The sequence below is a fragment of the Ptychodera flava genome, chromosome 19 (genome assembly GCF_041260155.1).
Source record: "Ptychodera flava strain L36383 chromosome 19, AS_Pfla_20210202, whole genome shotgun sequence".
NCBI classification, from domain to species: domain Eukaryota; kingdom Metazoa; phylum Hemichordata; class Enteropneusta; family Ptychoderidae; genus Ptychodera; species Ptychodera flava.
In genome coordinates, this window is record NC_091946.1 from 2,327,294 (window position 1) to 2,355,287 (window position 27,994).

Below are 27,994 nucleotides of genomic sequence, written 5' to 3' on the forward strand. Positions count from 1 at the left end.
TTGTCATTCATCAGACACCACCCAAACAATGTTTACATACTCTCTTTCTAGTTCTATTGGACTTTGAAACCTGATAAATCATATTCAGTACATTTGATGAAATGCCTTTGAAATATATGATCCGCCTACAGCTTTTACAAGTGCCAAACATTTCGCTTTTGATTTTCTGTCAGACATTCCGAAGAAATTAAATTTTGTAATGCTTTGGGCACCCTTCAGCATCAGACTTATTTCTGTATATTCTTTCATTCTGGGTATAGCTTGAAATTTACCTGTCAGTTCACCGGCGAATCAGTCTGTTGCCCGTACCAAGTGAACAAGACATATCGAGAATCATTTGGACCAATGATGATAAGAAGCTCAAACATAAACCTCACTAAGCTTTACTGTGAGTGTTCATAATCAATTTGAGAAATCATGTGGTGAAATGGAAAAGACCACAAGACTTGCGGCACCTCGGGGACAGAAAATAAATACTGACGCTCTATTTTTACATTTCTTTATGATTTCTACTCTGTAGGGCTCATTTCAAAACTCTTGGAGTAAGAACTATTTCACCGTCTTTTTTCGAAAATGGAAAATTGAATTTTCCCCACATAGTTGACACACTATGACGACCATTTTCAAATAATTTGTTTCTCTAGTTCCAAATTTGGCAGGGTGAACCCTGACTTTTATTCTTGATCAGTAAGAAGGTGGTTGAAAGTTTCATCGAGGAAAGGTTTTGGAAAGTTTAAATCTTTCATTTTCGAGGCGCATACTAGTTTAAATTGAGTAATCTTATACCTTACCAAGCTCAGGCATCATAGGTCAGCTGAGGCCTGAACAAGTCCGGGCACTGTTTGGTCCTGCCATGGAGGTAGCCGCGGCGCACCATGGGTTCTACGCAACCTTCATATACCCTACTCCAGAAAGAGCGCGGTGTACCGACGTATGAAATCTAGAAAATTGTTTACGCAACTTTCTAAAACGATTTTAAATATTTACTGGATGCTGGTCGATGATATTTTACCATAGATATTAGATACAGCGTTGCCCCTATTGTACTTTGAGTTTACCAAAATAATATGGATGGAATGACGCTCTACATTTCCAGTTGTTCAACAGTACCGACTACATCGTTTTGTTTTGTTTTGCCTTGTCTTGTTTTGTTTTTGTTTTGGTACAATCTCCAAACCATTATCGCGGGCAGTGATGACTCTATCTCCAATCTCTGAGAAATAAAAATCAGTTTTGAGATATCGGCCTGAAAATAATCTGAATACCTGAAGACCTTGAATTTAATCATTGTGTTGCTTGTGAAAATGCAAGAAAATGAGACGATGCTGTGGTGTCGCGATCAGTTACTGGAGAGCATCTCCAGTCGGTCAGCACGGTTTAATCAATTAGGTCGGTGTCATAGTCTATATGTAAAGGTTGTTTTGAGGGGAAGTCCTTGCCCGAACAAAACCTTTGGCTGGCGAAGTTGTGGAGAGAGTTTCCCGGGGCCCACCTCGGCTGTTTCTTCACGAAACCTACTTCATGTCAGGCATAATCTACGAGGATATATCGTGTAATCATATAAGTGGTATAAAGTATAGTTTGATAATAAATGTTGATAAACAAGTTGACAATTTTTTGATTTCAGAAAATTTTACTGTTGCGACAGAGATAAACAGATACACAGGAAAAGTATCTAGATGAATGACCTCAATTTATCTTGTACTGTATAGTGGCACATTTAGATGTGAATGTGATGTGTAATTATCTGTGCACACTATGTCTGTTTTTCAAAACTTGGCCACGAACGTACAACTTAGATTTAAACGACCATATGATTTCCATTTGCAAGTAAATTATGGCCGCCGCTAGCGAAAATACAAAAACTGTGAAGAATTGACCAAATTCATCACCAAGGATTGATACAGATACATTTTCAAATACATGGCTTACTGACCGTGCTGGAATAAAAAAAAAATCCTCGGATTGTACGTTTTTCGTCAGTAAATGCAAAAGATCCATAACTAACCAGGACCGTACTTTGACCAAATTAAATGCCATGGAAGGCAGAACCTGGCTTTGCTGAGATATGGTTATTTACATAAATTCACATGTTGCCAGTGTGAAAAATTACAGGGGGTAGCCCCCCTCTCCCGCAGGCTACGGCCCTGCTAACGGGGCTTTAAGTGACAGGAGTGTGAAAACAAAAATTAATAACTTTCACGTCTCATTTACTCATTGAAATGTTCGGGTGATAAACCTTGACTAATTGAAATGTTCGGGTGATAAACCTTGTCTCTGTGACGATCTCATGTACAAAGTACACTATGGAGGTGAAAAAGACTAGTACCTATATGGTTACACGGAACCATGGCGTGGTATGGATTTCAAAAGTGTGTGAAGTTATATCGGATTGTGCTTTCTTTAGCAGATATAGGCTACACTATCAAAACGACATCTGGTCTGAATTTGAATCATTGTGAGTTTTCACTCGACGAAGATCAACCATTATCTTAACCCAGATGAATTTTCGTTGATTCGCCAGTGGTAATGTACTGTTTTTTGCAGAAAAAAACTCACATTTATGCTCCATTTTATTGTTTTATACTGTCGACGTCAATTTTGTACTATACATACAGATTTTGCTGTTCAAAACGACCCAATTTTCACGAGAACTGATCGGAAATACGCGAAATACAAACATAAAGATGCCGGTAGTGAACTCAGCTTTACCGACGGAATGTTGCGTTAGACGATATCGTAAAGCTATTTTTAAACAGAACAAATGTACACGTGTACATGCATATAAAAGTTGATGATTAAACCCATGAGATGTGCCGCTGTGTTGTTCTCAGTGTCATACAGGGACAACCATTATAACCTGCTATGCATTTTAATTGAACTGTTTTTGTTTTATGAGCTCGTAGCGACGATTTTTGTTGTTGACACAGTCGCCTGTGGATGGATACACGTCTATGGATGCGTTAGAAAGAACGCACGACATGCACAGCGGCCATCGCCGTGTATCGAACCACAAGGGACTGTGGGAGTTTCTAAATAGATTGTGTGTAGCTCGGCAATTCACTTTCTAGCCTTGGAATTCGAAATAACGACTAACTTAAAAATAACGGCTTCCCATCGCTTGAAAGGGCTATTTCCTCATTAAATAAGATTTAAACCTAATTAATTTAATTAATTTAATTTAATTCTTAATCCTGTCAGGAGATATTTTTGTCTGCAACAACACTTTCTCAGTGTTTCAGTGACTGCCGTCCATCTGCGATATCGATGGTCACGATGTGCACCAACTGCCAAACAAGTAATTTCAAAAGATTCATATCACCAAGCGACATGTTCATTGAAAGACTCGCAAAGCTGAGAAGATTTCAAATACTGTGAAAAAGATCAAAGTGTGACTATATGGAAGTAACAATGTACATTTCCCGAGATCCATTCCCTCATCCTTTATTAAATGTCTGCTCATCATATGATGCTAGCATACATCATCCTGTACTTTGTGGGGTAACACTGTCGAGTATATTTCATATATGAAAGGGCAATGGTAACTCCAAAATTAATCTACACACTGCTTGTAAGATCACTTTGAAATCATGAGATTAAAATCTTCACACCGTCTCATGAGTTAATAAGCGTTCTTCTATTACCTTTATCCTTCGATCACAGTGAAGTTTTTACTTTTCACGTCACAACAATGAAAACTACTTCTTCGGGGACATGAAATTTTAGACGTGAAGGATGTTCTATGACGAAAGAGAAATACTTTCTCTTGGGAACTTTTAATATTAATTGACTAGAGTCAGAATTTTGATAGCGACGGTGTATACATTTATACACGTCATACCAAATGCCTGAGGTTTCAGCCTCGGTTTCGTTTCGTCACCATAGTATCCAAATAACCGTGAGGACGTGACATAGATATTTAATACCAGTTTAGACAAGTTGAATATTTCAAGGTCATTGGTAAGAATTGTTATAGCAATATTCGATTGTCAAGAGACTTAAAACCAAGCTATAAAGACTTAAAAGCGCCAAGAAAAGTTTCGAATCTTTAATTTTCAACTCCTACTTGAAGATACTGGAGTTCTCAGGCTATAAGCTACACGATGGAACAAACTGTTTTGATGTAATTCAAGTTGTACAGTAGTAGGTTTTGTCCAGCCTACCGATATCATTATGTTAATCAGTCATTTATGTGACATACTTCCTTGATTAGAATGATCATTAAGGCCCTATACAAGTATGATACGATATTACATCATATTTGGTCAATCCATGACGGACCAGTTTATGTGTCACATAAACTATCCTGGTCCGTCATGGCGCCGGACATGCAGAAACTCCATTCCAACCCTTTACCAAGCAGTACGGAATCCCAGGCGTCTGAGCAATCCAATGATTGTCTTCAGAGCTTCCTAACATGTCTTATATCGGAGGAATTTTCTTTTTAAATCTCAGGCTAACTCTTGGTCTGGTAAATAGCACACCAAGCTACAAGAAATCTCTCTGTCGGCTTTCTTAGAAGAAATTATCCAGAATTGTAACAACATAACAGAATATTCCTCTCTGAATAATTTTTTGAAAATGTTGGCCCCTGATAAAAATGTGCAAGAATCCGACAAATAGCGTTTGAGTGATCGGAGATAATAGGACCAGATGTTTATTTAATTGAGGAGTTTCTGATAAGGAAACGAAATAATTTTCTCAAACTATCGGATGCTCTTCGTAATTTTGTGCCATTTTCCAGCGAAGAGAAATATGGTCACAAGTGACACATAAGAAAACCGTTGTCGATCCGGTCTATCGTTTGAGGTAAATTATTAACATCACGATGCTGTACTCGTTGCGGACAAGACAGTAGCTTGCAGAAGACCGTTTATAAATAAACTATAACACCAATTATGAGCGTATTATTTTTCAGGAAAAGTTTGATTTAAATATTTTGTCGCCTGACAGCAAAAATATACTTCACGGCGTGGACGGAGAGGGAGCTGTTCTGAATACCAAGCACAGAACGTTGAATGAGCCAGCAGCAGGTAAAGTTCCAAGTTGAAAATTTTACTAGGCGGTAACTTTTGAAGTGTTAACGTTCGCTTTAAATTCCAATTGATTACAAGATGATATTTCGATAATATGCATGATTGGTTGGCTGTATGAAACAGGGTTGGTTTGCCTCAGCTGACAATGCAGTTATTGAATTTCATCCAGGTAGTCTCACTCCAGATCCAGACATCTCATGATTTGTTTCCACTGCTAGTCAGTTGATAGCTATCTACCTCCGATGGAGTATCATATTTACGAGATAGTTTGCCTTCATGGGGGATGCAAAGTAATCCGAAATCTGAAACTAAAATAACACTTTGTTCTACCCACGGTCGTGAGAATACACCCCACACCAACAATGCACAGTCACGTGCAGATGTTCATAGTGAGACATTCTAAAAGATATGTTTGGACGACTTTCGGGTTAATACTCATGAACTTGAGAATTCCTAACAATGGCTCACTGTCTTTCTCTTTGCACAGCGCCTAAAAGGTCATATTACTTTAAATTGAAACCTTACAACAGTCGTTGCAAGGTTTTAGTCCTAATATTATCGGTTTTCTGAAATACTTAGGGGTGAACCATTCGGTATCTAGGCGAGGGGTTGGAGAATTTTCGAAAAAAAAGTAGCTCCTCAAATGTGAAAAAATATACTTTTCTCTGCTGTCAAATGAAAACAAAATTTACTTCTTGGAAGCTTTCTAAAATTTGCCTGGTATTTATTTGTATTCAGTTCAATTTGATATCACTGTCTCAAACATTAGGCCGCTACATAGACAAAACAAGCAAGTCTGTTCATGAAATAGTGGATCAGAGGGAAAAAAGAAACAATATTCTACACACACACAAAATTTGAGTATCAAAAATTGAAAAACTTTTAGTTTTACTGTACCAATTGCCAACTTCAGATCTTCAAATTCAAACTGACTACCAACCTGTATGAATTCATAGCTACATTTTGTATGATTTCATTCTTGCAAGTCCCTGAGCAGTACTTACAGATGCAGTGCAAGGGTCCAAAATGCTGATCTCTATTTCTTCAAACATTACTTTAGAACACCGCTGTTGACTATGGGTTCTAATCAATGGTAAAAGATCATAGGAAGGTAAAAAACAGAATTGCTATTGTACTGACAGATATGGACTGCCGTTCTTCACTTGCAAGACATTGACTGTACAAAGCATCAAGGTGAATTCCAAAGTGTATTTATGTTCAGGGAAATACCAGTACATTCTTAGTTATCCTTCAATATTTTAGCGAAGCAGCAGTCCACTGGTTGTTCATCTGTTTCACAATCTACCTGGTAAATCAGTTATTGAGTTTCAACTGTTTGCTTTCCTCATGAAAGCCTTATCTTCTACTGCTATTAACATGAAAGCTGTGACCTACCATTCCACTACTATCATCAATGCACCACACATGGCTTTCTTTTTTAGCAATACTATTTTGACCTCAAATAGTAATGAAGCTGTAAAGAGAATTATCTCTGAGTAAATGTTTCCTTCAGTTATTGTGGCTCAGCACAGTCAAATGTTGATATTAATTTGTGTTTTAAACTGAAAGTATTTGATCAGCCTCAACAAAAGTACTCAACTTGTGTGTTTTTACTGACCTGAATGTTACAAAGAACTGTCACTCACAAAATTGATTTCACACAAATGTAAAAATAAATCATCACCCTGTATTTTATTTAAAGTTTTCTTTCAAAATACTTAAGTGAAATGATGACACCGACCATCAATATCAACTATGTTCATTAAAACATCGGATAAACCAGTAAAAATACATCAAGTGTAAATAAAATACATTTACACTAACTAATCTATTTTAAAAAGACTTATAAAGTTTCAATCACATAGTTATTGTGATAAAAATACATCTTGTAATAAAACAAAAACTGACATAAACTGGGCACCCATGCTTATTTGTAAAATAGTTCCTTTTCAAAATACCTGGTAAGATTGGTAAAACCTACAATGGTAGGTAAACAAAAAACAATAAAATCATTGTACACTTGCGTGTTAAGACAATGACAAGGCACTGATATTCTATGAATACATGCAAAATTGCAATTGTCAAAACAAGTTGCTGTTCAAATACTCCAAAACTGGGTTCTTAGAAAGTGATGTGTTTAAGCAATAAAGCACACCCAGTGATGGTATACCACGAGATTTTGACCAGTTCATGACATATATGCACGAGCGATAGCGAGTGCATTATATGAAGTGAAATGGTGAAAATCGAGTGGTATACCGTCGCTGGGTGTGATTTATTGCTATTAAATCATAACAGTATATTGAACTTCTGGCATGGAACGTCAGAAAAGGAATTTTCCTTAAGCTGAGAGCTAGTGCGCATGCCAGCGGTAGTATATTGCCAATATACCACGGTTCTTTTCGCGTCTCGACCAATCAGATCGCTGTATTTGCACCATCAATATACTGGTATGATATAATAAATATTTTATGATCTGAAGTGTGTTCCCATTGTGTACTCTTTTATCTCATGTACAGAAATACAAATCTACTGGCAAAAAGCATCCGATACATGGATGAACTGATATCCTGGTATAAAACAACCACCCCGACTGATGTCACAACTTGACATTTGGGTAGACTGTGATGCTAAGGTTTCTATATCTGATCTAGTTAACAGTATACTGTCACCTGTTCTAATTTTGCCACAGTTACCATGGAAAGAGAAAATCTAACCAATCAAAGATTTTAAGCAGGTGGCCGCTTTTTAAAACAGAGCCCTAACATGGGCATTTTGAATATCAAGGAACACCCTTTGACCATATATGGGCATATTTAGATTACAGATGACTGTATACCTTTAAGGTAGAACGCGCCTCTAGGACAGGTAGTCAGACTCAAATTTCTACAATTTTTTTCTGATCTACTACTTGTGGGGGCTTATTTTAAAGCTCTTGGAGAAAGAAAAACTTTCACCAGTTTAGTTTTTTGGAAATCCAAAATTTAATTTTCCCTGTATAGAGTTTATTTTAATACAGGAATGGCAGCCATTTTGAATTTCAAATATTGCAAAATGTTGAGTAATTTGTTTCACTAGTTCCAAACTTTGCATGGTGAGCCCCGATTTTATTGTTGATTTGGTAAGAGAATGGTTGAAAGTTTCATTCAGGAAAATTTATGCAAAAATTTAAGTCTTTTACTTTCAAGGCGCATACTACCTTAAGAATACTTTTACTTCGCAAACCTTTGAAAGGTAGAAGATAGTGTTGTATCTCATAATTGTAAACTACATGCCCTTATCTACCAATACACATTTACTTCAAAATGATTTGCATAGTACTGCTTTACTATGAGCTGCCCAGGGTACATGTACAATTTGCCCCTGATTGACTTCCACACATTTACACAAAAATTGGCTCAAAAATTTCTTTTCAACATTGTTAATACAATTAATGTGTTCATGATCTGGTATCAAATTTAAGTACCACAAAAATTTTGTATTTCTGGACCATTACCTATAGAAATACTTTAAATCTAAATCATCCATGATTTCTGTACTGTTAAGGTCTTCCATAATTTTGGCATGTTAAAAAATATTGATGTCTTAAAGAAAATAAAATACACAATAAACATTTGTTGCGATAAAATCTTCAAAATTTGATGCATGGATAATGCTAGCTTTGAAAACTTGCACAATGCAACACTCGGTCATTCACAGGAATATTTACGTAGCATTATTTGTATTCAACACTGATTTCCCGAAAATAAAGCAATCAATTGAGATATTGTTCACCATATTCTGTTTATATGATCCAATTACTTACATTCATAGAATGCAAACCACCTACACCTATGATTGTGAATAATTCTGATGTACAATCAAATTCTACTGCTGTACAGTGACAGTGACACAACAGAATTATTTTAGAAATTTAGAATTTGTAAAAAGTAACCAGATGTGATATAATCCACAAGTTTGCTTCTATGAAACTGTTTTGCAGCAGATGTGATTGGGAGTACATAAAAACACATCACCTTCAGTAAGCTATGGCCAGTAGTTGGTAAAAATGCACGTTTCACATTGTTGAAGCTATCGTGCTATGGGGAGTTGTATGCCATTGTACATTATAGAACCCAAACGTGTAAGGCAAACGTGCATGACTAAACACTGTAAAAGTCTGCACGTTAGACATTTTAGACACGTTAGGTCCGTACACGTTAGGTTTGCACGATACACGATAGGTCAGCATGATTGGCATGGTAGATTTTGACCGATGTTGAAAACCTAAAATGACATACACGATAGGGTTGCACGATTGGCATGATAAATTTTGACTCATGTGGAGAACCTAAAATGACATGCATGTTAGACATTTTAGACACGTTAGGTGTGTACACGTTAGGTTTGCACGATACACGATAGGTTTGCACGATTGGCATGATAGATTTTGACCCATGTTTAGAACCTAAAATGACATGCACGTTAGACATTTTAGACACGTTAGGTCCGTACACGTAAGGTCTGCACGATACACGATAGGTTTGCACGATTGGCATGATAGATTTTGACTCATGTGGAGAACCTAAAATGACATGCACGTTAGACATTTTAGACACGTTAGGTCCGTACACGTTAGGTTTGCACGATACACGATAGGTTTGCACGATTGGCATGATAGATTTTGACCCATGTTTAGAACCTAAAATGACATGCACGTTAGACATTTTAGACACGTTAGGTCCGTACATGTAAGGTCTGCACGATACACGGTAGGTTTGCATGATTGGCATGACAGATTTTGACTCAAGTGGAGAACCTAAAATGACATGCACGTTAGACATTTTAGACACGTTAGGTCCGTACACGTTAGGTTTGCACGATTGGCATGATAGATTTTGACCCATGTCGAGAACCTAAAATGACATGCACGTTAGACATTTTAGACACGTTAGGTCCGTACACGTTAGGTTTGCAAGATACACGATAGGTTTGCACGATTGGCATGATAGATTTTGACCCATGTCGAGAACCTAAAATGACATGCACGTTAGACATTTTAGACACGTTAGGTGCGTACACGTTAGGTCGGCACGTTACACGATAGGTTTGCACGATTGGCATGATAGAGTTAGACCTTACCGTGTTTGTAGGCCATCACGTGAATCTTGAGACATATCGTATAACGTGCCGACCTAAGATTTACGGAGCTAACGTGTCTAAAATGTCTAACGTGTATGTCATTTTAGGTTGTCCAAGAGTCAAAATCTATCATGCCAATCGTGCAAATTTATCGTGTAACGTGCTGACCCAACGTGTACGGACCTAACGTGTCTAAAATGTCTAACGTGTATGTCCAGATAAGTCGAATGGTACCATATGTCAATCGTGCAGTCATGATATACACGTTAGACACTTTAGACACGATAGGTGCATCCATGTTTGGCGTGCACGATACACGATAGGTTTGCACGATTGGCATGATAGAATAGGACTTATTTGTACGCCCTAAAATGCAATACATGTTAGACATAGGTTCTTTAACGTTAGGTCTGCACGATACACGATAGGTTTGCACGTTTGGCATTTTAGGCACGTTAGTTCCGACCTGGCATACACGTTAGACATTTTAGAAACGATAGGTGCGGATATGTTGGGTCTGCACGATACACGATAGGTTTGCAAGTTTGGCTTTTTTGGTCACGTTAGTTCGGCTGTTAGTTCCGACCTAACATGTCAAACATGCACTACTAAAATGTAAAAATGTCTAAAATGAAAAAATCCCGACTTCTGGCCATGGATGCCTTCAGTACCACTTCTCCAAATGTTTATGTTTACAAATGACTATTTCACCTTCAGTACCACTTCTCTAGATGTTTATGTTTACAAATGACTATTTCACCTTCAGTACCACTTCTCTAGATGTTTATGTTTACAAATGACTATTTCACCTTCAGTACCACTTCTCTAGATGTTTATGTTTACAAATGACTATTTCACCTTCAGTACCACTTCTCCAGATGTTTATGTTTACAAATGACTATTTCACCTTCAGTACCATTCTCTAGATGTTTATGTTTACAAATGACTATTTCACCTTCAGTACCACTTCTCTAGATGTTTATGTTTACAAATGACTATTTCACCTCCAGTGCCATTCTCCAAATGTCTATGTTTAACAAATGACTATTTCACCTCCAGTACCACTTCTCCATATGTTTATGACTACAAATGACCATTTCACCTCAATCCCAGCCACTTGCCAGTTTCTCACCATAGTCAGGGTCAGGGTCAAGGTAACTTTAATCGCAATGAAGTCTTTACTTTTGATGATTACGACAGACAATCTAGCTTTTGGATCAATATGTACTGGAATTCGTGTCGAAAAGGAGACTGTTCTCTTGCTGTGACTAAATCATCAATGTTTTTATCCAATGTGAAGCTATGTTTTTACCCAATGTGAAGCTATTTAAAGTGCTTACCTACATCAAACAGTAAAATTACACCTTGACATGGTTGTAAATGAATGAGGAAACAGTTTGCAATACATTTTACCAAACAAAACCTTTGTAAAATGAAACATTGCTATCAACACCAAAGCATGCAAGTGATTGCCTTTAAGTCACTTCTGATAAAATATTCAGTTAATTACCAATGACCTTTAACCTGTTCTCCCAAATTTTCTCTGCAATCATCATGGATAACAATAGGTTTAGGGTCAAACCATGGTAGTAAAAGGATTTTAATGTTACTGCAGTCCTTATCATTACTTTATCTTGCGATCAGAATGGATAGCATGTTCCAAAAAATAGTCTTTGATTGTCATTCTACTAAATCTACCTGTACCATGGAATGTTTGACAGTACTTAATTGTTTGCCTGAGCCATTCATGACATGTTAGTACAAATAAAGTACCCTTTCCCGACCAATAATGGATGAAGCAAGGTTTGTACAACATACACAAGGTGAAGCCAAGTACTTTATGGAATGCAAAGTTTGCTTGAGTCAATTATGGGCAGTGAGGGGGTACATTGTTGCTCTTATTTCATAGTTTTGGTGTTGCCAGTGAATTTGTAGATGCAAAAAACATCTTGGGCCACAATTGGACACATTATCAGCAACAATCTGAGGGCATGATGTCATAAAATTCACTGGCATTGACAAAGATATAATACACAGTAATGTCACACACCTTCGAAATCAAACAAAGGACTAAAACTGACGACTTAGTCATTCACTTCAATGTCACTGTCATGTATCATTGTTTTTTGCAATAACAGTACTTTGTAATGTGAGGATATTTTTCAGCAATGCACTTGGGTTGGTTACCATAGAGATTTATCCTGCTTATCTCTGCATCCACCACACATTTATCTTTACCTTCATCATCAGTGAATACTTTCACAGTTCCTTCAAAAAGACCATGTCCTGGAACAGTTTCTATGGTGATTTGGTAGTCAACAGCAACCTCATGTACATCTACAAGTACATGATCTTCAAAGGCTGCAAACCGTTGATCATCATCCCATGTTCCTTTAAACCGTAGAACCTGTATTTATTATCAAAAAGTGAAAAGTACAGTAAAAGTTTACATGAATGTGTTGAGTTGCAAACTTTGTTGTCTCAGTGGTGACTCCAACAAGCACAGATCCTTGTCACTGGAGGATGGTAACTCCCTCCACTGTCTATGCTTCAAGACTCTCAACACATTGCCGGAGAAGCCTCCTGAAACATTCCTGTTCATACACTGATATTGTTACTAAATCACTGAAATTCACTGAGACAGGTCATCAACTGTAATTTGCAGTATCGGTAATGCACTTGTTCTGTGTGGATATCCAAGGAAGAATCAGTGAGTGGTTAATATATATGCCGGTAAAGCTGACAGATTTGTTGACGACACTGTTAAAAAAAAATTGTCATGTTAACCAATAAACCATTACACAAGAGTTCCTGTACACAGAACTGTTCAAAGGACATCATCCTAGTATGTTTCTGTAATAAATGTAGTTATTTACAATTGCCATCAATGTTGAGTATTATGTACTCCATTTTGATGTTCTTTACATTTACCATATTTTTGGTCCAATGATTGATTACCAAGGCAACATCAAAGGCAATAGTACAATTTTCTTCAACTATTTTTGAATGTTTGCTCTCATAAAGCATGATAATCAATGTGTAAATGAACTTGGCCTTACCCAATGTACTCACTACTTGATTGTACAGTATGTTTTCATAAGATTTCACAACATTATAGAGTAAATATACATTCTTTTTATAGAATTCCTCAAACGGTAGAATATCAATTTTTATATGTACAACAGAAATATTAAATGGAACATGAAGGCAAAGTTGTGGTCTGGCATTATGGAGCTCTGCTGATAAACTGCTGACCTGACACTGGTGGCGCTATTTACAATTATCAGCAATCCCCATTTGCATGATTTGTGAATCAAAGAGCGCAATCTCCAATTGACTTGCTTCAATCCTGTGTCCTTCTTAATTGAATCAAGGAGTAAATTTCAACAACCAATTCCATGTTGATAGCAGGTGTGTTTGCATAACAGCAGAGAGATTGCAAATCCCACTAACTTCTATTTACACCCTGGCTGGACAAATACAAGATGAGGACTTCCACATCAAAAGAAATGAAATGCTTCATATGAAGGAGATATTAGAATGACTGAGTGAGTGCCTCGCCTTTAAAGCAGAGCATGAGACAAGAGAATGAGGAATTGAATTGTTTCTCATAATTAAAATTCTGAAATCTCTCAATTTCCTTAATACAAATTTGTGGGAAGTTTTTAAAGGAAACTCGTACAAACAAGTAGAGGTGGACTTTGCTTCAAATGACACTGATTGGGAGTTAATCATTTACGCAAGTCAATCAATTTTCATATGGGAAACAATCATACGGAAGTAAAACAGTGATAAACATTTATGTAATCTTAGTGACACATTGCTTTTCTATTACCTAATATGGGGAACTTAGATGGCAAAGCTGGGTATTTTTTGCTAAGGCAATAAAGACCGGTTTGTGGACAAAAGATTCACTGTTAACAACCAGATATGAACTGAAAATGCTCACGTGTTTCATTATATATTGTATATATATTATATACATATATATTATCATACATGTATATACAGTGCACCAAGCAATGGTATATCATCTGTAAGCTACCAATATAAGCACAATTCAAGATTTACTGATTCTTTTCTTCATATCTATAGTTTCTCTTATAGCCTTGGAAAAGTGACTTGAAAAGACTGTTAAAAAGTCTATTTGAAACAGATAAATTAGATGACAAATTTTTAATTTTGAATTAGGCTGACCCCATTTATGGTAATGCAGTTTTACCATCACCTTTGTTCATCAAATGAAAATAGTGATATACTGGCAGCAAGGGTACAAACCAGAAGATAAATGTATGATCATATTGTGTTGCCTTATCTTCTATTGAAAACAATGTCACAGAGTAAAGATAAAGACACAGGTTTACTCAGCATTCTGTTGAAAAAATTGTGTGCATATTTTTTCTAAAGCAGAAAGATTGCTTACACGTATGTGCATAAAGCAGTCTGATCTGTTGTTGATTGCGAGTAGTTTGAGATCAATTTTTGTTCATTTGTTCAAACTTTTAAAGGGCATGCAGCTGTTGTATCTGTGACATTTAACTGACATTTAAGTAATTCATCTCGTTAAAAAACATCTGTCAGTGACATAAATCATGTTATGCATTACAAGACTTTAGCATATGAGCAATAAACCACACCCAGCAATGGTACACAATGAGAGTTTGACCAGTTTTGACAAACATTCATAAGCGATAGTGTGAGTGCATCTATATGGAGTGAACTGGTCAAATTCTAGTGGTTTACCCATTGCTGAGGTGGTTTGTTGCTACCATATTAAAAATGGAAATTCTCATGTGAAACCTCAAGAAGAAAATTTTTCTCTAGCTAAGAGCTCATGCCTGTTTCAACCATGCTATATTGCCAATATAACACAGTTATTTTCACGTCTCAACCAATCAGATAGCAGTATTAGCACCATGCATCAATATACTGGAATAATATAATCATAATATAGCAGGCATAAAACAAGTGATATGCAACATTTGTCCCTTCAATTTATAGTTTAAGTTTTTTCAGATGGCAAGTACAAGCACTCTGCTTGTAAACTCCCTCTTTGAGAAAAACTTCTCATGTTTAGAGCAAAAGCCTCTCCATGTTTAGTCTTCAACTTCTTCATTATACATGTATACCAGACGGCAGTATGTATGAGATAGTAATGAATGCTAAAAACTTTATTGAAAATCAGGAAAAGCACTCAAACTCAGGGTTTATCCAATAACATGAGTGTGATTGTGCTTGAAAATGTTGATGGTTTTAGTCCAAGACATTTTCTGACACTGATAGGATGGTTGGACCTGATATGAAGGAAGTTTGCCAGAGTTTTGTGCTTCTTAAACACAACAATCCATAATTTTCTATACTCACATCAGTTTTTCATACATGTACATTTGTACCTTTATAAACGTCTCATTTGTGAATTCAGCATAATCAGGAGCTAATTTACAAATTGTGTCCAGGCACATATACTTGCAGCATCTTGTGTACTTTACACATTTAAAGCCCTAGGATTTCTATCTAAAAGACCTATACTAAAAGTTTTAATATTGATACCTGTGTAACTAGATCTCTGGAATACATTTATAGCCCTAGGATTTCTATCTGAAAGCCCAAAGTTTTAATACAGAACTGTGTATGGACCTAGCACTGTAGCAGAATTAGTATTTCATTGTGTCAAGTGCATTATTTTTTCCTTTTCAATTGCAATTAAGAACTTTACTGATAAATTGGTAACATGATAATATTTCTGGACCAAACAGCAGTAAGACCCTTTCTGCAATGAACAATTCTTGAAGTGAATTTTCACATGTTACATCAAAGTGACCCACAATTTAATCCTTTGGTGTTTGAAATAGAGGTTAAAATATTCTGATATTGGAGGCTGTATTGTCAGAAAATCTTTTCTGGTACATATATGCGTCTCATGAAAAACAAAAATCACTAACTTTAATATAGTTATACCAGTATGTTGATTGTAAAACTAAACCAATGTGATTGGAAGAGATGGGAAAATAACAGTTTGAACACATGCAAAGTCTCAATGACAGAAAAATCCCTTTTTTTAATGTTTCATGGCAGAATTTCAATACACTGACATCATAGTAATAAAACATCTCAGCAACAGATATACCACTTGATTTGGACCAGTTCACCCCTATACATGTATGCACTGGCTATTACTCATGCATACAAGTAGATGTACATGGACTTGTCATGAACCAGTTCAAATCTTGTGGTCTATCTTCGCTGAGGGTAGAAACATAAAAATCTATCAGAAGTTTTACAAGCATATTGATAACTGTGTTTTTGCCATTTTAATTTGTCATGGAAGATTTAACATCAACTGATAATTACTTACTTTATTGTTCGGTACATTGCGTTCTGCATGGCTGATGTTCTTCAGTTGTAAAATTGCACAGTGTTCCCGATATGCTTCAGTTAAGTTATTGATATACTTCACAAACTCTCCTGCTGCATGCTGTACCTGTGAAATAAATTAATTATTATTATGGTATTAGTAGTAGTATAAATATTCAGACAGAAAGAGCTTTGAATTAATGTGCAGCCTAGTAGAAATGAGCAATTATCAGAATATAGAGAATTGATAAAAAATACACCAAAATCCACAATTAAGTGCTGTAGAAATAAGAATTAATAATAGCTATTGGTAATTGATACAGAATTCTTTCATAACAGGGTGAATTCATGAGAATAATGAAAATTAAGAACTATTGCTATACACATTGATCATACTTGTTGGTTGTACATGATGGATTTTTTGCAGTTTTTATTTTCCATAAATTGTAAAAAATGTGGCACTACATTCTAACTGGCCTTGAATTAATCACTAAAATGTATTCATGAAATTATTATCTTTGTTTTGAATATACATGTACCCACTGACTGAAGTTCTTTCAGCAAAACACATTTTTGATATCAATGCTTCAATCCATTGGAAGCTTTTGACAAATAAGTTTCTACAGCAATCACTCCAGAGCCATCCCCTGACAAAAATAAATAATCTTGTGAATCACTATCATCTAAATAGAAATTGCTTCACAATAATATAAGTTTATTCACATAAAACTGGTACTCCATGACAAAATATCTTGTAGAGCAACAGTATTGTTCAAGATGTGTGGTGTTGTAGACAATACGAAAGCATAATAAGATATACACCCTATTTGGGACAGAATTCTGAGTATGTATTCACTTTGTTTAATAAGGCTTTTCATATGGAATTTTATAAATAGAGTTGGAATTATTGTTCCCCATAACACCCCCTAGGTACATTGGGTGACACTATTGCATGATGACCAAAGGTATGCGTTCACCGTTGTAAATACATGTATGCATACAGAATGAAAATACTGCTTGCACAGTGAAGAACTCATAATTCAGCAGAATTGTTGCACAGAAATCAGCTTTTGTTTAAGATTTACAGTATGAATCAGTCATCATTGAACATGAGTATTTTAAAAATACCGCCAATGATACGGTGTTGCTCACATTGATCGCAATTGTTACATACTAGTAGTATTGGTACCAAAGGTCAACAATGAATGTTATTTCTATCTGTTTAGTGTAGCAAAATTCTACATTGATATTATGACAATGATTTCTACACAGTACAACCAGAAAAACAAGAATGACAACAGCAAATAAGGTCTGCAACATATAGGTACTGGAGGTAAACTTTAGAAACATGCATACCAACTTCTGCAGCAATGAGGCAAGCAGATCCTTCATACATTGCACATGTCAATAAAAAAAATCAGCCAGAGATTAGGCTTGACAAAAAAGGTGGGAGAGCGGTGAAATATAAATTAGGTGATTTATTTAAAACCTTGGGGATTTTTAAAATGCTATCAGTTCTGCCATTCAAATGTAAACAGCACTTAAGTTAGTTACAGATGGTAAAATGCCTTCCACTGTGGGGGTGATTATGACATCTGGAATTATCCTGGTTTGAAATTTCTTATCAGTTCATGTGTGTCGTGCATGGAAAAGTTGTAAACATTGGTCCAAAATGAAAAAATTAACCTCAGCTTAGTTTAAAACTTTTCTGGATCCAATTTCACTACAAATTGATACCAAATATGACAAAATTATGTTCACGGCCTTAACCACTGTCTCACAACATATCCTGGGTTGGTATAGGTCATTTAAGGTCAAAGACTGAGAAAATTACCTAAATTATACAAATTTGGGGTTTCCCAACACTTTGAGCAGAAGATAACATCCTTCAGGACTTTTATACCAAATTACAAAGCTATCAGACAAGTAGTTTTTGAGAACAAGTTTTCTTGACCGAAAATGACAAAATTGTTTTAAAAATATGTTTTCTTGACCAAAAATGACAAAATTGTCTTAAAAATACAAATTTGCATATTTCTGGACAATTTCCACATATCCAACTATTGTCATCCCTGGGCAACTGTACACCAAATATAAAAGCTTTTTAAAGAAAAATATTTTTTATGATATTTTGACCAAAACTGACAAAAAATTGCCCCAAAACGGTATTTTTGCCAATTCTGTTGTAATTCAGCAAATTAGAAGTGTAACATCCTTGCAAAGATCCAAACTAAATTTGAGAGCAATTGGGCTGGTGGTTCTAGAGAAGAAGAATTTTTTACTTAACCCTTTCAGGCCAGATACCCTACATATAGAGGAAATTTGGGTATGCTCCCAGAAAGTCAGGCCTGAAAGGGTTAAAATGAGAAAAATAACCAAAAATCTCCACAAAAATACAAAATTCAAGATAGCTTCACAATATACCGTACATATAACTGTATAAGGTCCACCTAAGGTACTTGCATACTAATTTTCAAAGCAATCAAAAGAGTGGTTCTTCAGTCATCATTAATTTTTGACCATTTTCACATTTTGTAAGCTCATTTGCATAATTTGGGCAATGCAAACTTCATTTGAACAAAATCCCATCTATAGCCCAGGATGCATCAACACACCAAATACCAAGCTGAAACGTGCAGCGGTTCACATGTTTTTGATGTTGATGGACATACCAGTACTGTACATATGTACATACATACATACATACATACATACATACATACACACATACATACAGACGCCACCGACTTCAGCTTATACGATAACCTCACATTGGTATACCAAATGTGAGCTAAAAAGTAATTTGCTGGTGTCAAGAGTTTTCAGTTTTGTCAGATCAAAGGTCACAATGTTATCAAAGGCTATTGGACTCTGCATTCACTGATACATGTACCAAACACACTGTACATGTACTACATGTATGTAACTCTATATACTACAGAAGTAGATGTGTATCTATGTTCAGTTCATAACAATGCAATACTTATACATGGTTACTGTTCTTTTTAGTTCTTATCAATGGCAGGTGACAAAGATTCAAAATAGCAAACTAAAATATACAGCCTTATTTCAAACAGAACCTTAGAACAATCCGACTTTGCCATGTAATTATAACATCAGTTACTGGTTGGGCAATTCAATATCGGTGTTCATTTAGGCTATACAGACCCCAGAGAATTATACTGCAGAACTGCTTGATTTGTGTTGATAACCAAGAGAAACTAACAAATGCTGAACGGAAGTTAAGGTAGTATGCACCTCGAAAGTGAAAGACTTAAACTTTTGCTCTAACTTTCTTCAAGGAATCTTTCAATCATTCTCTTTCAAAATCAAGAATAAAAATAGGGGTCACCGTGCAAATTTTGGTACTAGAGAAACAAATTTCCCAAGATTTACCGATATTAGAAATTCAAAATGGCCGCCATCCCTGTGTTAACTCTATGGAGAAAAATAAAAATTTTCGAATTTCGAAAAATTAAGCCGGTGAAAAGTTTTCTTTCACCAAGAGCTTTAAAATAAACCCCCACATGTGGTATATCAGAAGAGAATTGTAAAAGTTTGAGAGTCCGAATGTCTGTCCCCGAGGTGCGTTCTACCTTAACTCCACCATAAATTGCAAGGGAATGGTGAGACACTTTCAAATACTGAATGGAACTATAATACCACCATACACTGCATGCAAATAGTGAAAGACACACAATCTGTTCTTTGTTGATCATTGGCAATGCTTACAAACTTACAAACTAATCTGTTCCAGTTGTTCAGAAAAATCAACAATGAGAGGCACTACATTTTTCACACAGTATTATATGAAAAGTAAGATTAATTGATAGTCCTAAATCCATGAAGTTTATCAAATTTAAGATTACATCTACATATAAGGATACAAACCTTTTCATTTCCTTGTTCGACTGGAACCCAATCCAAACAGGTACACCAGTGTTTTGCTATGTGAGCTTTCCGGCATGTACGTGATGATGAAATCTCTTTAAACAGACTCTGTCCATTTCGTCTGGAATCATTCACCTCTGGAGAATAATTGATCACATCTTCTAACATTGCATGGAAATCAAATGCAGTAGTCAGTCGGTCAGCGTTAATCTTCAAGTTTTTAAACATCCAAGGGTGTGTACGACGCAGAGTTTTTGGAATATGGATTGACACAAATGGTAATCTCTCTTCAAGTCTTCCTTGTAACGTGGCACGGATAGCTGTATATCGAGCTCCATGATCACCAAGAACAATGAAAAGTGTATTTTCCAAATATTTTTTTAAGTACATAAATTTTAAGTATTCATAAAAATCATCATCAGCTAGATTGATAGAGTTAATATTTCCATGGGTCAATTCTGTCAGAAACATAAAACCAAATTTGTGAATGTCTTTGTATCTGATTTGAAATTCCTTCAAGTATTCAAACATGACCCGATGAGAAGGTTGAGCTCCTTGGCACATTTTAGGATTACTTATGCTATTGTAATCTTCAGTTAATTCAACAGATTTAAGCCAAAATGTCCTCATATAGTGGTCTGTTGGTTGGTTTTCAAAGCCATTGAATAAGCGATTGAAAGCACCAAGATAGGGAGAATCCTCAGCAAATAATGTTACATATCCTAATTGTTTGAATTGATTCCATATTAATGGAAAGACATCAACAGTTGTAGCACCTGGAGTGTTTCGACGAGCTTCTGGCAAGTCCTGTGGAAACTGACCGGTCAGCATTGGTATCAATGCTGCTGATGTCGCATCTCCAACGATGTTGAAGCCATTCAGTACTGTAGACTGCATTACAGAGGTCAAAAACTTGTAGGATTTAGGCATTTGCCGAATAAAGTTCATGTGTGATGTTGAATCAAAGCCCACAATAATAACGTCAACTCCCAAGGCTGTTGATGGCAGTGGCTTAACTTGTTCTGCATGAAGAAAGACATCAGGTTGAGGCACAATGTGTGCATGTAAATCTCTGTAGATGTCACCATCTTCCTTGTCATCATTACCAGCATAACACACAGTACCAAAATAATCCGATATTACATTATCTATTAGAAGAATATCTTTTGTAAAGTCAGTATTTTCATCGAATTCTATAATTATTGAATCATTGAACACAGTGTAGGAGTCATCCAGCATAACAATGTATGAATAACTACAAATGTTTAATGTTTTCTGGCCAAGCACTGTGTGGTTGATATAAACTTTGTTCTCATTTGTATCAAAATAAGTCAGATCCGGTCCACCATTCTTTTCTTGGCATTGAAGAATTGATGGTTTCTCAAACAAATGTTTGAGACTGGAGTGAAATGGATCAAGGCGAGGGATTTTACACTCTTTGTTTTCACGAGCTACAGATTTTCCATTGTAATCACTACCATGTTGCCTTTCATTTGTGTCTTTCATTATTTTTGCACCATTCTTCATCGTGTTTTCATTATTTTGTCGCTTTTTGCTAGATCCATTACTACTGATAGTTTGATTGGTCTGGGTATCCTTATTTTGTTTCACTGCATTTTTGGAGAGTGAATCCTTCTTTATTTTGTTGGATTCTTTCTGCCTGCGACCGGTATCATTTGTTTCCTCTGTAGTAGTGAATCTCTCATGAAGTTCTGTCTTCTTCTTTCTATTCTTTCCTTGGTGAAAATACTTCTGAGCGTTGTTTTTTGGTGGATTTTTAACAACTGATATTCTTGATGTTCCATCACTGCTTCTATCAATGTTTGTCTTTCTCTGTGACACATCATAGTTTCTGGCAGTATCACACAAACAAGATGGCTGCCCAACACAAGAGCATTTCCTCCAATCTTTCTGCAGTGTGATATCAACTCCGTACAGATTAAGAACACACAAAAATATTCCTACGAGTAAAATTACTAAAAATATGAATCTGATTTTCCTGGATGCAAATACCTTCATGATCATTGGAACTTCTTCATCAGAATGTTACCTGCAGCCTACGATGGTATAACCTGCCAAATGAAAAAAACCAAAAAACACTATTTTAGAGATTTGTTAATGTGTGTTTGAAGGAAAATTTGTATCACTGCAAGTATATTTTTCAGAACTGTTTGTTGCATTGTGTCTAGTAATTTTCAATAGCATATTAACTTTCTACATACTGGACTATGATAATACTGACAGATGACAAGTAATTTTAGAACTTGGTTCAAGTAAAGTTATTTCAAACAAGATAACAATAAAGACCTCATTGGTTCTGGTATTGAATAATTCCCATAATGTGTCATATATTGGTCAACATGAAGCTATATGTATTAACGATGGTAACATCATAGCAGTGTGCAAACACTGGAGTCAGTATATCAGATAATACCAGCTGAGAATTAAATAATCCAAGAACTGCAACAGCTGTTCTGATGATTTCTCTGGCAGGAAAAATGAGTTGTTCAACCCTGACTGATGGAACCCAGTTCATATATTAACCACTTATTACAGACATAGGATCAGCCATTTCGTAAAAGCAAAATTTCATGACCAAAATATCAAAATACTAGAGCTTGAAGGTAACAGTGTGAGCTAATTAAGTTTTTCAACATGTCATGAGAATTGCTTGTCAGCAATCTATTGGGATATGTTTTTTTCAAATACTGAAGGAATTAATATATGGCAGTAACATTCAGCTGAAAGTTGTTCTCAGATTAAAAATCTTCAAAGATATGAAATCCAAAGATATGAATATTATTGATAGCATTTTCCATTCACAAAATAATCAATATGAAAGACACTGCCAATAAAGATTTCTTTAGAAAAGCTTGCATACATATAAAAGTGTATACTCAGCCATGCATGGTGAGAATGTACACTGTACTTCATCTTACAGTAAAGACCCTAGACTGTTCACAGCAAGGAGAGTAATTGTGTACATTTGCCAATATTTCAGTATTTTCCAAGAAGTCACACAGCACAAACACAGGGTTCTGACAGGGGAGAATTTGAAAGTATAGGGGGGAAACGCAAGAGGCTGAGGGGGAGAGAGCAAGAGGGGGATATCCACTCTCTTGCATGGAAAATTTTGAGAAATTGATGTGTGCAATGGTGCAATCTGAGAGGTGTTTTCAATTTCTTCACTGAGTAAGACTGATAGAGAATAACATAAGACACTGCCAAAGGAAGAAATTGATGTGTACAATGGTGAAATCTGAAAGGTGTTCCAATTTATTTTGCACTATTGGTATAAATACTCTTTATAAATTTTTTGCATTATCAGTGTTTGAGTCAATCAAACAATGACAATACATTTTGTACCTGGTAAAAAAAGCTCTCAGTTTGCATGAGATTGCAGATCAAAGAACATGCAAGAATGGCAAATCTGCACTTTGATTGCGTTGTTTGCAAAATATTACATTTCTGTAAATGATATTAATGGACCAACAGTCAGAGTCAGTTATTTTCTTAATCCGTTTATCATTTGTTTGCAACTTTGAGATTTTACAGCCAGAGAAATGACCTCGCCAGCCATGGAATTTATTCCAGCTTCTACTGAAAAGCATGAAACAACTTTCAGGAAAGAGGTCAAAAAGAGTGACTTTGGTCCTATGCAATACAGTGTGATGATGTATGAAAAAAGTTACAAAATGACAACACCCGTGTAAAGTCCATGATTATTACATTAGAAGTACATTTAAATTACAGATAATTAATTTACGTGTTTTACAAAAGCCTTTGTATTGGTGTACATTTGTTTAAAAGTACTTGGAGTAAGCAGTCATTTACACTTTTGGGATCTCATTTTTTGAGCATGTCTCTTATTTCTTTGTTTTCTTGTGAGGTGTATCAGTAATTTTGATTGGCTAAGTATTTGTAACACTATCTTTCAAGGATCTGCACTTTCTGATAGAGTCATTGCCCTGTTTATGACCATCTTCAAACCCCTCTAACCTAATATGTGTTTACCCAGTCACTTTTTTTATACAGTTCCAGTTTATCTGATTTGGCAAAGTATACCTCATTGTTTATTGATAGTGTTAGCGTGTGATGTGAACCAAAGGGGTTCCGTTACAGGGCTCGTAATTAACATTTTTGCTTAGTAGTCAGCTGTGACTACCAACTTCAAAAATTGGTTGTCTGGTGAGTAAACTTGGTAGTCAACATTTGTTTATAAAATAAAATACATTTTTACATGTACATGTCATGATATTCAATAAAGTTTGAGTGTATTTTTATAGCTGCAGTAACTTGTCACTTTTTCAATTCCAGAAGTATTAAAACAAATGATAGAAAATAGGTTGCAGCAAAACATGAACATTCACATGTTTGAAAAAAAATCAACTCATGAAAGAGCTACGTGTTGTACATACATGACTGACGCAACCATGTTGAAAAGAATTTTGATGAAATGAGATTGAGAAAAACATATATATTTACATAAACATTGCAAAATCATTTACCAATTGTAGAACAGTTTGTGAAGTTTGCTACAAAATTTCCGTCTGTGATGCCATGGACCGGTTTGAATTACAGTATCAACTAGGTCAGTACTCTTTTCTGCCTGTCACAACGGAGAATGGTCAGCTCAATACTGGTAGTCAATTGTGACTACCATTTTGCAAAGAGAAATTGGTAGTCATTTGATGCCAGACTACTGCTAATTTCGAGCCCTGCAATACAAGTTGTTTGTAAATATTGTAACCTGTTTTGCATGTAATTTAGTTTTTGGAATGATTCTGGACTGACTCCATTGTGGCTTTCCACTTTTGTGATACATATAAGCTGTAAAAATCATAACCTCTGTCCGATCATGAGGAACGGATCTTTGCCAAAATCAGAACCATCAAATTATAATCCAGGGATTGTAATGAAGCACACAGTTGGCATATGGTTACTGGAAGTTCAAGTGGAACATGATTGGACTGTACATATATTTAGTTCTGTGAGGCAGGGCTGTTTGTTACTGTTGGTGGGAGGCCTACAGCTGGTTACATACAGCACTGCCATTCAGAGCTAGTAGATATTATTGTCTGATAGGCTGTACCAGTGTGGCAACAGCTGTTGCTCCAGAAAGCTTAGCTATACTGCAATTCAAAGATCGTACTGGCCAAGTGTTTGACTGGGAGGAGAACTCCACTAATGCGAGAACCTGGGATTGAAAAGTGCAGCCTTCCTTTAAAAGGCACCTTGCTGCGAAAACGAGCCCTGCCACTCCTTGACGTGTTCTGCTGGGAGTGGGGCCTACCACTCCAATGACCAAGCTACCCGAGTGGCAGAGGCTACGGATTCGCAGCAAAAAGGCACCAAGCTATTGCGGCGTTCATTGTGTAAGTGGACACCAAACAGGCAACACGCCGGCACACGCTCCAGAAAATGCCACTTTTTAGTTTTCTCCGACCACAAAAATGCAGATAGACTGCAAAGCGGTCAGCACGAAGCTGCTGCCGATCGAACTCTGTGGTTATATTCAAATTCTAACGCGACTGGAAGAAATTTGTTGGTGGTGGGGAATCAATGACTGTTGGCGATTGAACCGACCGTCAATCAAACGCTGGTATAAACTCTGTTTGCGGGATTAGCAAAAGGTGACAAAAGATTGAGATCACTTTGTGTAATTAATGTTATACTGGCCAAGTGATTGACTGGGAAGAGAACTCCACTAATGTGGGAACCTGGGATTGCGGCTTTAAAGGAATACAGTCCTCGGAACTGCGCTCAAAGGTCATATGTGTACCATACGACCAATATAAACACTGTAATACCGTATCCAAGGTACGATGGTAAAACATGTCTGACATAATCTACATCGTATAATTTAAATGTTGCAGCTATGATGATGAAGTGCATCTAGATATCGTGCACGAAGTACATTGTTTGTAAACAAGAAACTCGCACAGGCGCAGTTCCGACGACGGTTTCCCTTTAAAACTACATTATATAAAACAGCACTGGATATAGTCTTGAAATATGACATTGCAATGTAAACAGGAACAGCATGGAGTATCATTCTAAGTCGATGGGTATGCATGGTACTCACTTGCTGAATCCGATTCACTTGTGTATGAGTACAATGTACCCTATGAGACAATTACACTGCATCTGGTGGATGCACAGTAGCAACAGGGCCCGGCCCAGCAGCTCTCTGCTTATCGAATTCACAGAAGGTACCGTGAAGATTGAGCATGTATATGAAACACAAACTCCGCGATGGTCCTCTTCTAAGAAATGTCGATTTGATCATGAATGGCAGAGATTTAGCCTTCAGCTGAGGCCGACATGAACACTGAATGACCCAACAAACAAGTGGCGTCGTGACCTTGTTGACCCGCTTCGCCGGCGTATAAGTGCGCCCTCATTTGGCGCATGCATATTCGGCGTGCGGACACTTCTTAACCACAGGCGCTCCTCAGCTGGGTAGTCTGCTAAATATATCAATTTTCGGCTCGATCTATCGATCCCGTAGTCGATATGCCTGCCACTGTATCCTGAATACTCACTTTAGGTTACAGCGGCAGGCATATCGACCACGGTATCGATAGATCGAGCCGAAAATCGATCTATTTAGCAGACTACCCAGCAAGGAGCGCCTGTGTTTTTAACTTCTTATTGTACGGCCAGCGCGGTTATATCCCGGTGTATTAAATTAATGAATGAATGGAATGAAATAACATAAAATTGGAAAAGTGGAACAGAACTGCGGTTGGGCAAAAATATCCTTACTTTTGTAATAGTCGTTCATAAACTATGCAGCTGCAGAAAGCCATGCAGCCACAGGCGCTCCTTAGCTTGGTAGTCTGCTAAGTAGATCGATTTTCGGATCGATCTATTGATCCCGTAGTCGATATGCCCGCCATTGCAACCTAAATACACATTTAGGTTGCAGTGGCGGGCATATCGACTACGGGATCAATAGATCGATCCGAAATCGATCTACGTAGCAGACTACCCAGCTAAGGAGCGCCTGTGCATGCAGCTGCCAAGCTTGACAGTATTTTTGTACGGTCCTACCACCCGTGATCGTGACTGCCCGTAGCCACGGTTACGTGTAGTTCGATACATCTGTACATAGCGGCCGCCGCGTGGTATGCATTTCACATGTAACTGTGCCTGCAGCTGCCTAAGGACTGCCCGACAGGAAAATTTGGCCAAATTTTGCCCATTTTAACACTAAGCCAATCACCCCACATGGGTAGGCGGCGCCAACGTCAGTAAGGAGTGGACCATTTGATATCCTGGTGGGGGGGGGGGTGTGGAAGATTTTCGACAAAATTAAAATTCCCAGCAGATACAAGGGGGAAAAAAATCTGCCTTAGATGACTTATGAAACAAAAACTGGCAAGCTAATGTGGAAGAAAAAAAAATCTATCACAGTAACAGCAAGAACCATTTGGGATGTAACTTTTTCATTTCCGTGTACCCTTCTTGTATTTCCAAAAGCCTCTTGAATTAATTTTCAGTTACATTTGGCTTTTAAATTGTTCACTGATTCTAGATAAGTGAACACACTCTGTAAATACATGCATATCATCTCTTTTGTGTTGACC

The 27,994-nt window shown here is 36.6% G+C and overlaps 1 protein-coding gene across 4 annotated transcripts; it reads right to left on the reverse strand.

The window, feature by feature from the left end:
* Positions 1-6,703: 6,703 nt before the first annotated feature.
* On the reverse strand, positions 6,704-26,781 carry LOC139118366 (uncharacterized). Of its 4 annotated transcripts, none has more exons than XR_011548688.1 (5): positions 26,488-26,781; positions 20,403-22,474; positions 16,513-16,638; positions 11,016-12,564; positions 6,704-9,052 (listed from the first exon to the last, which is right to left on the reverse strand). XR_011548688.1 is itself a non-coding variant. In XM_070681661.1 (4 exons), exons 2-4 carry the CDS (start codon positions 22,425-22,427, stop codon positions 12,274-12,276), a joined length of 2,442 nt encoding a protein of 813 aa, XP_070537762.1. In that variant the 5' UTR covers positions 22,428-22,474; positions 26,488-26,781; the 3' UTR covers positions 9,899-12,273. The 4 variants fall into 4 exon arrangements, 1 of the variants encoding a protein (XP_070537762.1); XR_011548686.1 differs by having other exon boundaries at positions 10,820-12,564; XR_011548687.1 differs by lacking the exon at positions 6,704-9,052 and having other exon boundaries at positions 9,899-11,064; positions 11,113-12,564.
* Positions 26,782-27,994: the final 1,213 nt, after the last annotated feature.